The sequence below is a fragment of the Eulemur rufifrons genome, chromosome 29, assembly GCF_041146395.1.
Source record: "Eulemur rufifrons isolate Redbay chromosome 29, OSU_ERuf_1, whole genome shotgun sequence".
NCBI lineage: Eukaryota > Metazoa > Chordata > Mammalia > Primates > Lemuridae > Eulemur > Eulemur rufifrons.
In genome coordinates this window covers 16,483,290-16,499,092 of record NC_091011.1, presented here as the reverse complement: position 1 = coordinate 16,499,092, position 15,803 = coordinate 16,483,290, and the positions used below count along the sequence as shown (strand labels likewise).

General features: G+C 41.0%; 1 protein-coding gene across 1 annotated transcript in view; it reads right to left on the bottom strand.

The window, feature by feature from the left end:
* AMPH (amphiphysin) overlaps nt 1-15,803 on the bottom strand; it is a 230,566-nt gene that overhangs the window by 130,338 nt on the left and 84,425 nt on the right. The window contains exon 2 of the mRNA XM_069461959.1: nt 1,163-1,243. Within this exon, the coding sequence (XP_069318060.1) occupies nt 1,163-1,243 (81 nt within the window). The remainder of the gene's footprint in view (nt 1-1,162; nt 1,244-15,803) is intronic.

Genomic DNA, 15,803 nt, shown 5'->3' with positions numbered 1-15,803 from the left:
GGATGAAACTGGAGACACTCAGGAATGTGTTTTGGTGGAAACTGGTCTACATGGCTATAAACCTCCTGGATCTTATAATCCAATCCCTCTTGTTGAGGAGGAGAAATAGCATGTCTCCAGTGAGAGAAACAGCAGGAACCCCGATACACATTTGGAAGAAGGAAACTCCAAGGTCAGGGATCTGCATACAGGAGCAAAGGGAGCGGAATAAAACCTGTGTTGATTTTCCATTATCGGCTGTCATCCCTGAGGCCACGATCTCCTCTGTGGCACTGGTAGCTCCAATGACAGCAAGCAAATAAACCCATGTCCTTACATTGTCCCCATTTTCCAGAGTCTCCCAGGTCTGCTTTCTTCCCACCCAACCTCGAGTATGATCTCTAGATTTGAGGCTTCTAACCTCTGAGGGCCCTGCTGTTTTCTTCCCCTCCCAACCCACATGCACGCTGTCTAAAGAGTTATATGCTAAGCAACTCTCCAGGCCTTAGAGGGCCAAACAGATAATACTAAAAATACTTTCTTTATCCAAGTGTCTGTTAAACACATAGCAGTTCACTAAAGGAAAAAACATCAGACACCATGTTTCTCAACCTTTTTTTAATTATCACCTCCCCTGAGGAATCTTTTTAGATATTTTTTTCTAACCACACCCCCCACGAGATTTTAATACCATAGATACACCATATACCTATTTGTCAAATGTATGTTTATCTATGGTTTATGCATTAAAAAAGAAAGCTTTTTTCACCCACCAAGACCCAATTTTGACCCCCTGGGGGAGATTCAATCACTGTTGAGAATGCATGACCTTGGATCATGCAACAATTGAGGTCATTTTGCCCCCTACTGCTTATCTAGTATTTAGTGGAATGTAAATCATCAGAAACGTCTTCTTCCCTACAGATTGATCAGTAGTCTGTACTGACGAGGCCCAGAACAGCAAAGTCTTTATCTCCTGAGAGTCTAAACCCCCAAGTCTCTTCTTGCAGTGCTTCTACCCTCATCTTCCACAAGAGATTCTACAGAATTAGCAAGTGTTACCCTCAAGCTAACGCCAACCCCATCTGTTCTTTCTTCACTCTTAATTCATTTTACCTATATACCCAAACACAAGCACAGTTAAACCAACTTCCCACTCCAGAAACTAGACAAATGGACTCACTTCTTGCCGTTTGAAATTCTGGACGTATTCTTCGAACTGTTCATCCTTTGTCTCATCGGCTTTCCCCAGCTTCTGGAGGACCTAATTTGTGAACAAAACAAATTATGTGATTTAATAATGTGTTCAAGGGAAGACGTGCCTTTTCAGTTAATAAGCAGAGCAAGGCCGTTGTGTTGCTCTGAGGAGTCTGAGGTGACTCCACCATGCTGGAAGCATCTTGGCTTGGTGGCTTTGGAGTTGAACAGACCTGAACTTTAATCACAGTTCCACCACTCACAGGCTGTGTGGCTTTGAACAAGTGTTGTGCTACATTGCATTTATTTATTTACACATCTGTTTCCTCCAGTGCATGACTTAAAGACAGAAGCTATGCCGTATTTGTCTTTGTGTCCAAAACACCTGGTACAAAGCTTGATGCATAGTAGGTGCTCAACTGTTTGTTCAACCATGAACTGAAGCTATTTGACTAAAGTATTAATACACTTCACAGGGATAGTACTAGAATTATTGAAGCCAGGCAGATAGTAAGTTCTCCCTACCATCTTCCAATACTCCCTGCAATTCAATAAACACTCAAAGCAGAAGCCCAGGCTAAACACTAATCACCCAGAAATGCAAAGATGACTAAAACAAGCCCCAACACTTAATTCTAAAAAACGTATAATCTAGTGGAATAAACAAGGCAGGTTCAAAACCAACAAATCAAGGACAATGTACTATAAGCAATATGAGATGATTGCAAAGTGTTATTAGCAATATCTCTTGAGCTAAAGTCTTCAGGGAATGCTCTGTGGAGGTTATTTAAACTGTGCTGTTAGAAATTCCGCCAGTAATGTGGCAGAGTACATTTCAGCCAAGGAAGCAGACTAAGCAAAGGTCATTGGAAAAAACATTATATATTATGGGACTAGGGGTGAGTGGCTCTGTTTGCCTAGGCCTAGAGCAAGGAACTAGGTACCAGGAGAAGCAGTTCTTAGAGACACAGCAGAAAGTCACTTTTGGACAGAGAATAAGACTCCTGAGAGCCATGGTTCGGTTCACTATTCAATATTCCCATATCCTGTGTCTAAAACACCAACTTATTCAGGAATATGAAAACTCCACAAACATTGGCTTCTAGGAATACACACACCCTACGATGTCATAAAAAAATCTTTTTATGAAACATATTCAGGCATTAAAACATATAATCACACAAATCACTTTCTATGAGTAGGTTTTGTATCAGATAATGCTAATTTTTTCCCCAAAATCAAAGCTATAACCCTCAGCAAATTGAGAAGTTTTAACAAGACCTTTTTTTTAAAAAATGTTTTTTAAATTGACATATAAAATTATATGTATTTATCATGTACAATATGATGTTTTGAAATATAAATATATTGTGGAATGGTTAAATGTAGCTAGTAACAAATGCATTACCTTACATAATTATCATTTTTATGGCAAGAACACTTAACATCCACTATCTTAGCATCTTTCAAAAATATGTCATCATTAACTATAGTCACTGTGCTGTATAATAGAGCTCTTAAACTTATTCCTCCTAATTGTAAATATGTATTCTTTGACCAATAAGGCCTTTTAACACAAGAACAGAGTGAGAGAAATCACTTAAAACTTGGAAAGAGGCAAAGGAGATCACAGGTTGTTCTTTAGTGCACTACTTAGTTTGCACTTTCGATTGGCTTCCTCTTGACTGGGCTGTTTTACAACTCAGTAGAGACAGAGGTTAACATGAAGGTTTCTTTCTTGCAGAGATGCAAATAGTTGTCCAGTGGAAAGAATAATCCTAAAGATGAGGGTTTGGGCCCTTTAGGACATCAACCAGTTTTGTGTCTAGCCCAGCAATCTTATTCTGAAATTCCTTGATTAAATAGCCCATAAATACCTAGCTCCTCAAACACACTTTGAACCAGTTTAACATCTTACTAGATGTCTCAATAATTAATGAGTTGAATAAAATTTTTGACATATGCTTATTTTATGTTTATATGAAAATCTCATTTTTAACTTCTGAAAAATTATTCTTTAACAAAAAGATCAACTTAGAAGGTGTTATGCAAATATATGATATTGTTACCATTTTGGGAGGAGGTGGGGAAAAAGTCTTCATTGCTAAGTAGGTTATGATTAGATACAGTGATGGTTTGTTGGGTAATATAAACTCAGGCGGAATCTCAGTCTCTCTCCCCCGCAGCCTACAGCTCTCTCAGCATCTGCCTTCTTGCTGGACACTTTGAACAATGAGGTGCTGGTGGGTATCTCAGGACCTCTTGGGCCCTAACAGGCCTCTGTCCCCCTGGCTAGGTGTGCAAGATCTAAGGAGGAGCAGCTGTCTCGGCTTTTGGGCCCTCCCCAGCACTTGGGCCTTGGCCGTGGCAGCCATCTTTGTTTTTGGTTGGGAAGCAGCACCATTCTTGACCTGGGAGGCTTTGTATTTTGAACTCTTACTATTGTTTTTCTTACCATTATTGTAACAGAGATAGGGCAAAGCAAAATTACCCAGGCCACACTTGTAAGAGAAGTAAAATCCAATGACATATGGACTGAGGCTCTCATCCAGCCCCATATTTTCATTCTGAGTATAATAATTTTAAGAAAGAATAATTTAGCTTTTTTTGATTCTTTATTCTTTCTACCTTTAAAAAAATTATTTTAAAGCTAGGTGTCCCAAATGACCTTCCACCACACTCACAGACACACAGATGCAGAAACACAGACAAACATATACAAAAAAATTCTAAAGGTAAGAGGAGAAGGGCATCTAGCATTTACCACATGGCTCTCTTCCCCCTCAATTCTCAAAGTCCACTAGTTCGTACATTTTTAGTTACTCTAGATCAGGTAGGTCATGGGGAAGCAACAACTCCTCATCTGACAGCAGCAGTTTCCAAAGGCCCAGGAAGTGTGCAAACCTCTTCTGAGCAAGCAGCCACAGTCTAATCCTCAGTTCTACAACTGCAGATAGCAGCAAGCAGGCACTCTTGTCTCAGAGAGTGGGAGAAAAGGAAGGGACAAATGTTTATTGAGCACCCACTGTGTACCTGAACTTGCAGAAGGGGATTTCCGAGTTATCTCTTCAGTTCTCACCACACTCCCGCCTGGTGCCTGTTTTGTCCTGATAGCTGAGGAAATAGGACCCATGGTTGATAAGTGGCTTATTAGAGACCCCTAGGAACATCCCTTCCTGAGGTCTGATACCTCTGTCACCACCATGGGTAGTTTTTTTCCTTCTCATGGGAAGGAAATGGGATACATACATCGTGACTATTATTCTCATAGTCTCATTCAAGATACCTGAAGGCTATTGTGGCCTAACAAGGGCATATCTTCTAGGCTGCCTAACTACAAAAACGGGGGCAGGAATCATTCACAAACTCCTCTGCTTAAAGGCTTTAATTTAAATTTCAAATCATAGTTCCTTGCTTTTCATGTTTCTATAAATTGTATAATATGAATAAAATAGAAAAAAACAATAAAAACTGCTCCTAGGTGTAAGAAAAAATAAAAGAACTAAAATTAGATGACATTGTTGGCCTACAATTTCTCCTGTAAGGAAAATAACACAGTATCCAGAGCTCTGTGAGTTACAGCTGCCGTCCCCAAGCCCTGGTACCAGTCTGTGGCCTTTAGGAACAGGGCTACACAGCCGGAGGTGAGTGGCGGGGGAGGGAGCAAAGCCTCATCACTATTTACAGCTGCTCCCCATGACTCGCATCACTCCCTGAGCTCCGCCTCCTGTCAGATCAGCGGCGGTATTAGATTCTCATAGGAGTGCGAAGCCTACCATAAACTGTACATGCAAGGGATCTAGGTTGCAGGCTCCTTATAAGAATCTAATGCCTGGTGATCTGAGGTGGAGCTAAGGTGGTGATGCTAGTGTTGGGGAGTGGCTGCAAATACAAATTATCATTAGCAGAGAGGTTTGACTGCACAATAAATGTGATGCGCTTGAATCATCCTGAAACCATCCTCCTTCACCCCCATCTGTGGAAAAACTGTCTTTCATGAAACTGGTCGCTGGTGCCAAAAACGTTGGAGGCCACTGAGTTATAGCACACTGGCATCTTGATGCCAGCTGCCTTGGATGGCAGCAGTAACAGAGAAGAGATGGGAAGGCCAGGGACAGAGGCAGGAGGGGTCCTAGCATTTGCCGAGAATCTCTTCCGTGGAAGTCACTACAGTAGGGACTTTATGTATTTTATTTTATCTGATCCTCAAAACAGCCTGCTCATCCCTACCTTACAGATGAATGAACTGAGACTCAGAGAGGTCAGAAAATCTGCTCAAAATCATTCCCTTTGCAAGTAGCAGAACCCAGGTTCGACACCAATTTTCCACCCCATTCCCCACAGGGCCTTCCCCACAAAGATAGACCACCAAAGGGCTTAACCACCCAATGGCATGGATACCTACAACCTGGTCCTGAAAGATAAATGCCAAACTTCTCTATATAGCAACAATTTTAAATTGGTCATAGGGAGTAGTGTCCATAACAGGTGCTCAATTATCTGCCTGTATTGCCACTTCTCCAACCCACCAAAACCATAATGATTCTTCTTACCAATAACTCCCATAACTTTCTGTCTCTTTTCTTTTTCCATGCATTTTTAACCTGTAACCTGAAGAAGAGAAAGACCTACCTTGCTGAAACATCAGATTCCACCATCACCACTTCTCTTCTCATTTCTTCAGTGCTGCCAAACTCTCTTTACTAATGTGCCTCTCTTCCCTCATTTAAATCTTACTGTTGTTTCCTGAATTACCATGAATCGAACCCTGGTTTCACATGAAGAATCCCAAAGTTCCAGTGCCCTCGTGACATTCTTCTTATATATCAAGGGATGTGGCATCTTACAGAGCAGAGGCTGGAAGAGTGATAGAAACCTAGGTCCTTGTCCTCAGCAAGTCATTTAGGGGCAGAAGAGCTAACATTTGCATGTATGCTGTCAGGCTCCAATGCCTTTAGAAATCCTAATTCATCACAGCATTCTATCCTGCTGAATCTGGACTTGACCTGGGAATACTTGTGCATTAAATGTATCTAAATTGGCCATGACGGAAATCCATTTGACATTCCTAACTTAAAACACAGTTATGCTTCTAAAAGCTCCAAACTTTCTCTAAGCAACACTGCATTCCTATATTGATTGTTCCCCATCCCCATTCTACAAAATTCTCTATCCCATCATTTAATCACGAAGCTTCCTGAACCCTACCTTAAACCAGTCCAAGCTTAGTTATCGGCATTACCTTCTCTCCATTTACCCTAGTGGCAAAACTCCTATAGTTAGGGGCTGCCTCATATTCCCACAATAACTAACACTTTGGGCTTTCCTGTGTTGCAGGCGCTTTTCCAAGGACTTTAGAGATATTAACTCATTTAATTCTTACAACAACCTATAGTTTAGGTACTATTATACCCACTTTACAGATGAGGAGAATGAGTCACTGAGTTGAAGGAATTTGGTGAAGGTCACAGAACTAGTCACTGATGGAGTCAAGATCTAACCCAGGCAGTATGTAGCACTGTAGTGATAGCTCATATCAGTACATTTTATTTCACTTTTATGTTGCACTTGGCTTATCTTCCAAAGAATTGAGGACAAAGGCTTTAAAGCAGTGGGGGCCCCAAAGTTTCTACATAGACGGGCTCAGAGGTGGCAATCTGGTTTCGAGGAGAAAGCACTGTCTTAAAGTTGTGTTTGCAGAGCAAGCTCACTTTTAAATTGAACTACATGTTTCTCGGGAGAAGGCTGTTGGGTAGGGGTGACCAAGTGGTTTAAAAGCCTGTCTTCCTTGCCTTCTGCTATCACTGTGCAGGCACGTCTGATGGACCTGACTTTGAGTTCATGCTACTACACAGTATTTAACCTCTCCAAACATCTGCTCATCACTAAAATAAGATAACATTGCTTACTTCATAGAAACTGTTTCAAATTATTAACAAGCACATATTTAAAGTATTTGGCAGTACTTCCTTGTATATATTAAATATTTTTTAAATGTTACACTATTATTATCATCTTACTATTATTTGTTTGCTCTATGCATGCATGTAGACATTGTGCTACTAGGAGTTGAGACTACACTCCTCGAAGGAACATGAATGTCACTGGTGTACGGTGTCAGGCAGAGGCCCACTGACTTGCAATGGGGACTTCACTGTACCCATCCTGTCTGGCAAACACAGCGCCAGGCAGTAGAATTCAGGCCTATCTCCTGGAAGCCTGGAGTTGCCAGCTGTTCTGAAACAACCTAGATGGCCACCGAGTTTTCCCCAAGGAAAAGAAATATGCATTGAAGGAGCTCACTTCTGGGCAAACAAGCATTACTTGATTCAACACTGCTTTCCAGAAGAGGATGTGAGAGGGGAAAAGGAAAACGTGTGAACCGGAAGACAGTGGCGCACCTTGTAGGCTCCCTCGGAGGACGGAAAGAAAGGTCAGGTGCCCAGACAGATCTCACTCCAGTGTCGTTCAAATAACCAGCGCTGTTCTTGGTCAAAACAAAAGCATTTTGGAAAAGAGAGCAGTACATATGCAGTGGTAAAAACAACCACCATCCGAAATGTGTAAATGATTCCTTCAAAGGAAAGTGATTTACCAGGACGTAAATAAATTGTACTTGCTGTGTTTAAAAAGTAGGGCAGGAAGAAGCTAAATAATATTATTTTTATTATAATATATAATTATAATATTATAATTATAATTATAATATTATAATTAATATTATACTTTAAGATTAAATAGAGAAATTCGTTTTCTTGAGTAACAAAATAAACAATAATCATGTCTTTTTTACTAGACATTTTCTTAATTCATATATTTTCCCCCCGAAATTCAATTTATAATGTTTTACTTTATTTTTTTATTTTTATTTTTTTTGAGACAGAGTCTCGCTCTGTTGCCCAGGCTAACTAGAGTGCCGCGGCATCAGCCTAGCTCACAGCAACCTCAAACTCCTGGCCTCAAGGAATCCTCCTGCCTCAGCCTCCCGAGTAGCTGGGACTACAGGCATGCGCTACCATGCCTGGCTAATTTTTTCTATATATATTTTTAGTTGTACAGCTAATTTCTTTCTATTTTCAGTAGAGACGGAGTCTCACTCTTGCTCAGGCTGATATAATGTTTTAAATAAACCTAAGTATCAAAGTATTTACCCCATAAGTCAAGAGTTCATGCAGATTCCTTCAAGAAATAAATTTTCTTTGGAGAAAAAGTAATTATTCTAAGTGAAAAATGATTGTTCATAAAATATGCTAGTATTCTTTCCTTTCCTCTGTCATTAATAAACAAATATATTTTTAAAAATAAAATTGTACACAGACTCACATATATATTACCAATTATTCAATACCAATTTCGTTTCACCAACCAATATTACATATAAATAATATGAAAGATATGTTATTCTTTCTTGCAAATTTATTATTTTTAAAAAGCTGGAGAGATCTAGTAACATAAATATTAAAAGGACATATAATCACTGTATTTTTTTCATTTATTTATTTTTCTCTCTTTTTTTTTATTTCAGCTCATTATGGGGGTACAAAAGTTCAGGTTATATATACTGCCCATGCCCCCCAATGCCCCCGAGTCAGAGCTTCAAGCGTGTCCATTCCCCAGACAGTGCACATCGCACTCATCATGTAGGTAACTAACAGTCTCCTGCCACTTACGTAAGAGTCTCTTTAAAAGATGGAACAGAAAACAGTGCATTTTTAGAAGAACTGGGCACTGTAACTGGGGAAGATGGTAAGCATAAGAATCATGTAAAAAAAAAAAGAGTATGAAATATGTTAAAAAGTTAACAATGGCTATTTCTGGATGGTAAGATTAAGGGAGATTACTATTTTCCTCTTTATAATTTTCTATATTTTCCACAATTTTCTCAATGATCATATGTTACTAAAGTAACAAGAAAAATCATAAAGATAAACAAACAGGAGTTTATCATATCATATCCTGTATATAAAAGATGTATGTATTAGATTCTAGTACAAATAAGTGGATGCATTAGTAGCTGAAAAAGACTGTCCTCAAAGATATTGATAAGTCAATATCAACTGAAAGTCAGACTTGCAGAGGCAGCCATCAGGGACCTATGTCTGACTCACTGGTTCTGCGGCTCACGTGTAAGGTAAAGGTATCACTAGTTCCTGCTTCACAGTATTATGTGGAACTGTCAAGGGTACACGTGGAAATGCTGAGCTATGATGCCTGGCACATAGGAAATACTCAATAAAGGATATCAATTATTATTATTATAGATATTGTTATCCAATTATTAATACATGGAATAATTTCATCAATGGTACAAGTTTATATTGACAAAAAGCTGGGGGAGATACTGAAAATGTTATATAATGACACTCAGGATTCATAAAAGTCCTTCCCTAACAAAATGAAATTTATCAGGGACAAAATTTAGTTCAAAAATTTAACTACACAAGTCCCAGATTTATGTATCAACTTTCAGTCAAAATGCAACAAGATCGTAGGCAGAGAAGAAAGTATTTTCATACTTTTCATACTTACTAAAAACTGCGCCAAACACTGGGCTAAGGGGCCACAGGGAAAGCAAGCTACAGTCTAGGGACTGTGACGGCACAACAGTAATTGCAGCCCAGGGTGCGAGGTGTGGAGCTGGGGTAGACAGGGCTGGCGTGACAGGCAGAGGACAGATTACGGAAAGGCTCAGTCGGCAAGACTAAGGACGACCTCAGTTTCCCTGTGTGGACCACAGAGAGCCGATGAAGTGTTTCTCTGGAGGGAGTCACATGATTAGGTCTGCACTCCTTGGTGACAATGTTAAGGACAGACCAGAAGAGAGTAAGACAAGAATAATGAGACCAAGTGAAGAGGCTATTTAAATAGGCCAGGCAATAAATGACAGAACCCGAGCTAGGGAAGAGATAAAACAAATCTTTAAGAAGTAACAATGCACAGTACCTAATGGCTTATGAGATGAAAAGGATGAAGGACAGAAAAGCATCAAAGATGACCCCAGATTTCTGTTGTGAAGACTGAGCAGGCAGTGGTTCCTTTAAACAAAATAGACATCAATTTGGACAAGTTTGGGACACCTCTGTGGCATCCAGATAGAGATATGGTGAACAGTATGACAAGACCAAAGTTCTGAGAGAGTGTTCTGAGCTGTGTGTGAAGAAAGGAGTGGACCAAAGACAGAGTCCAGGAAAATGATTATTTGAAGAATGGGCAGAGGAAGAGCATCCTTGACAGGATACTGGGGACCAAGAGGTATGGTCAAACCAGGAGTAAATTCCTAGAAGCCAAAGAAGGCGACAGTTTCAAATGCTACAGGGAACTCATGGAAGATAAAGACCTAAACCAAAAGACCTGAAAGTGTCCATTGGGTTTAGCAACTAGAAGGTTGCCGAGGTCCTTGGGGACCTTGCCAAGGCTATGTAGTGGGAGGACACAGTCAGAAAACAGGTCTCAGGGGGCTGAGCAAATAGAGCGTGAGGAATCAGAGAGAGCAGGTCCTCTTTCAAGAACTTGGGGGCATGCAGAGTCAAAGGAGGACTTTCTAAAATGGGCAAAGCTTGAGCCTGTTTATAGGGCAGGAGGAACTGGCCACAGAAAGCAGGAGGCAAGGGCTACAAGAAAGAGGGTCGCACAGTAAGAAAAGTCTCAGCAGGGTGGCAGTGGTGGGATCTGGGGCAGGGATGGGAGGATCCGCTTTGCTCTGAAGAGGCACAACTATTCCTCAGAAACATGAGGCAGGATTCCTGTGAAGGCAGAGAAGTCCACCTTATAGAGGCAAATTTGAAGGAACACGTGCACGGCAGATTCATCTTTCCTAGCAGATAAAAGTCCAGATCAGCTGGCGAGAAGCAGCAGGGCTAGGTGATGGCAAAGATCCCAGGGAGAGGGAAGTGGCTCCAATGTGGACCTGGAAAAGTAGGAAGCAGAAGCACATAGCAGGAGTTTTAGAAGTCATAGAAGGCCCAGCTGAGGCAGAAACCATGGTCTGCAGCTGCCACATTTAAGCAGTTTTGAGATTTTTCTCCAGCAGCCTCGATATAGGTAGTAAGACTGACCTGCCATGTAAGGAATATCTTAAGGCACCAAAGACAGTGCGACCCAGAACTGAGATGACTAAAAACACATCTTTTGCCTTGCTTTATGTCATGAATATTTGACAGTGAGTTGATAACTTAGATGATCTCACTCAGCACAACATTGTCTATGTTGAAAATACCAATTAAGCCCAAAGTGTGGCACCACTGATACTCCAGGATTGCTATATATTCATGTATTCGACACGCAGATTTTGACAACATGACACATCCTCCACTACAGGCAAAAAGAAAGTTCTGTGCCTCTTGCATTTTGGTTTAGATTTAGATCTTTTACTTCAAAGATAATTTCATCTACACCAACACTTTACTGTTTTGAAATCACAGGATTTTTGCAGCTACCTTTGTTGCAGCTGTTTTTCAAATGCAAAATAACATACTACATCGAGTAAGCTTTTCAAATTGCACTTCCTTTCAGTGAGATTCTGAAATGTTCCCCTAGGGCTGTGTGCCCATCCTCTCACCCTCCTCCCTGCTCAGAAGTCTTGATCTAGTCCTAAAAGACATCAAGACATGGGCAAATAAAAAATTAAACTGGAAGGAAAAGCAAGAATGTGGTAACTTGGAATATTTCATCTTAAATGCTCTTTCAGTGTCTCCTAAAACAGTTAGTTCTGCCGCTTAGGTTGCAAGGGCTGCCCCCATCATGCGGATTTCACATTCTTTTCTAGAGCAATTGCCCGTGTATTAAGTGCCCAAGTAAAGTCCCTAAAAATTTACAACTCTTTAATTTGGACAGTTCCCTCATACTATAAAGCCAAAATTCTGATCAAGTTTCAAATCATTATACTCCAGTAGAAATTAAACATACCATATCAGTAAGAGAATAATTGCCTTCTCTTACTATTTTAAATTACGGATGGAATAATATGCAGCTTTCCAAAAACTAGTTGGCATTTTAAGTCAAAGCAAACATTCACAGTCTTCCATTCCACACGGAAATAACTTCTGTTAATTAGGAGAAAGGATCAAAGTGAGGTCAAGCTACTGTGAGGTGTGACCCCACGCAAAAAAAAAAAAATGGTTCTACCATCAGAAGCCAGAAATTGCTTAGAGGAAGAATCAGATCACAAAGTAGTTCAAGATGAAAGTCACACAGAGCTTGAGACAGGAACAAGAACAATGGCTAAAAGAACATGAAATGGCTAAAAGAACACGGCAGGATTGGCCACCAAGGTGCATCAGCGAGATGTGCACTGGACGAGGGTTCAGACAAGACAAATTTCCAACTCTGTGTGACTCATCTCCCTTGAGCCAGACTCTAAAAGTCAAGAAAAAAAAATCACACAATTTAATTAGTCTTCTCTGAACAAGGAGACACATCTGTCTTCACACTTTCTGTCCTTACAAGAAAAAAGAAGAGGACACAGAATTTTGTATATATTATCTACTGAATCCAGGCGTAACTACACGGATGGCCATGGCCTCTTCTGGACAGGACACGGAGTGGTGGTCTTCCACCCATGCCCGCGTGCAGATGATCCATTCATTCACCAGTCCATACACCTACCCACCCTTCTTCTCATGCAGAGAGGATTTACGCATGCTCACTCTGACACTACAAAGTCCCGTAACCTAAGACTGGAGAGAGGCCACCAGGTAAGTGCAGGGTAGCTGCTTGTCCTAAGGCATCCCACTGGGCGTGTACTGCACTGTCTCTCCAACTTCAGGGTACTAGTCCTTTGACCTCTTTCTGGGTGTGTTTCAGGCTTAAGGAAGTTGCTTTCATTTGCCCTAATTGGAGAAGGATAAGATGAATCACTAGGAAATCATCCTTTGGTGTAGCTCACATGCCTTCAAGGTCCTCACATTGTCCTCTGGTTCATCTTCTGGGGGGTTTATTTCTGTATCATTATGACAACCACTTCTTACTCCAGCAAATTTCAACAATACATTAGCCATCATGTCATCGAAGCCTCTGAGGCTGGCATGAGCCTTCCTGCCAATTCTGGGAAACACTTTTGGAAGCATAAACAAGAATAGGTAAGAGAGAATGTTCACAGCCTCTGTCCCATTTGAGCAGCCTTCAGACTTTAACACGTTAAAAACATATAGTAGAGAGAGAGAAGTTATGCATCTTAAACATTAAGTAGGTTCATCCCAAGTGGGACAAAAGCAACTGGGAATTAGAAATCTATGGAGGCAAAAAATCCAGGTGCCTACAAGGGACAGAGAGGTAAGTGAGAAGGGCCCCTAAAACGCAATGACAATGAGCACCTGTCAAGGCTGCTTTGCAATCATGCATCTATGTGACAAGGTCTTGTGTTCCAGAATTCTACCCTCTTCTATCCTTCCCAATCCTTTAAAGTTGAGAACATCTAGTCCTCTTCCTTGAAAAAAAAAAAATCAGTGGGAAAAGGCAGCTTTAGGAATATTGATCTAGCAAAGACAAGTGGATTCAGAGCCCTGGTGTCCAAGGAGCCCCTCTTCTCCGGGAGTCAGGTGCCCACTCTCTCACCTTCTGGGTTGGGTCACCTTGTTTCAGAACTACTTTTCCACAAAAACTGATACTGTATCGAAACCAGAGTACAAAGATTTTACCAAAATTCAGTGCAAGTCTGCTAAAGCCTGCAGATCATCCCCTGAGGCTTGGAGAGGAGCCCTGATTTTCCCTCTCCAGTGGCCTTCTTCAAGGACACAGAGGTGTCTCATGTCCAGTGTTGCACAGGATAATACAACAAGCCACCAACCTCATTAGAGCATTTAAATTAATCCTCATGCCCCTTAGCTAGGGGAAGAGATGCCTTCATTTACACAGGCAAGATGTTTGAGAAAAAACTCAAATCTGCCCAACTGTTAGCAATCTACCCTGTAGGGGAGTTGGGGAAGCCAGGGACGGCTCTACACCTGGGCAATTCACCATGGAGCAGGTCTGCTCCTGACTGCTTGATACAATTCTTCAGGTGATCTCAGGACATCAGTTACCCACTGTGCCAACAGAAGATGAATCAGCAACTTGAAAACACTGACCTGCAGTGCAAATATTAAGGAAGATGTTGACTCAGGTAGAACAAAAAATCCACAAAACCTTACTCAGGATTTCTGTTGGGAGCTGTCAGTTGCCTAAGGCGAGAGGGGGCTGTTCCTACTGATTGGTATCACACAGATGCAGAGCGGAGTACTCCAGGGAAGACAGAAAGAACATATTCTTACTTTTCTTCCTCTTGTGAAAATGTCCCACTCTATTAACTCCATAATTCTCTAATTTATTAGCTATCACCTATGGAAATTTAAAATGTATCAACCACATAATCCTCCCAATAATCTTGGGAGTTAGGTAACTATGATTATCCTCATTTTACTGATGATAACACTAAAAATTAGGGAGGGTTAGTAATTGACCTCAATCTTCCAGCTGGTACATAACTGAGCCCGGATTCAAGGCAGGTTGTCCGATGCTGGAGTCCCTCCTAACCAGTAGCCTAGAATGCCCTGAAGACAGCAGCAGAGAATGGAACACGGCCTGGTGGCCATACCCTTCCCTTGACAGTTAAGTCATTTTCCTCCATTTTATATTCCATTCCAACCAATGGTATCACATTGTCAGGAGTGCTAACGCAGTAACTGCTTGATCTATACTTCTGTTAAATGGAAGCCATATGACATCATCTCAATCCAAAATAGGTTATTGTATTAATTCAAATACCCTGGGCTGGGGCGAGTTATACAAAATATGTATTCTTCCGACTCCACCATCACTTAGAGAAACCTTCTAGTTAGCCTCTGACTAGCAAAAGGCCAAGGAGAACATCTGCCCAGGCCCAGGTTCCCGAATCACACCTGTTCTGATGCCCCAGCACCGAGGCCCTCTTGCCAACACTCATCGTCCTGAGCTCCTTATGGCCCATAAGCTTTACATCACAAAACGTGTTTTCTCCAAACACTGCCAACCCTGCCCCCCATTCTGGCAGCAAGTTCACATGTCCAGAGTCTTCACTAACTAATTAGAAATCACTGGGAAGATTTTTGGAAGTTTCGTTTCACTTTTGTCAATCATTTTGCTCCTGTACTTTAAGAGATGAACTGAAAGGTTGAGATGGGCAAACTGAAGTGTGGCTGGAAAAGACGGCCAGTAAAGTGGAGTATTAAGGGCCTGGACTAAAACCTTTGATAATGGGTGGGATTGAGCAGAGTCACTTTGTGGGACTTTGGAATAACTGCTGATCTGATGTGTGCCCCATGTTAACCAGGAGCACAAACAAAATAAGAATGCCTGCACCCTTTCTCCTTTGCAGGGATGTAAGTTTACATAAGACTGGGGTTTGGTTTTCAGCTGCCCTTCTGATTTGCCATGGTCTTTCTGGAACAATGTTTTCTAAAATATGTTCTGTGGGACATAATCTCAGGAATCTCTATTAAAAAAAAAAATCCCAGGGACAAGGCTGTTTGAAAAATACCAAATAATACATATCCTTCTACAACGTCTCAAAGAATACTGTTAAAGGAAAAATCACAATGCCCATAAAAATATAAAATGAATATGTGTCAAAGACTATTTTATAAACTCATTAATTAACGAGGGAACTGGTCAGA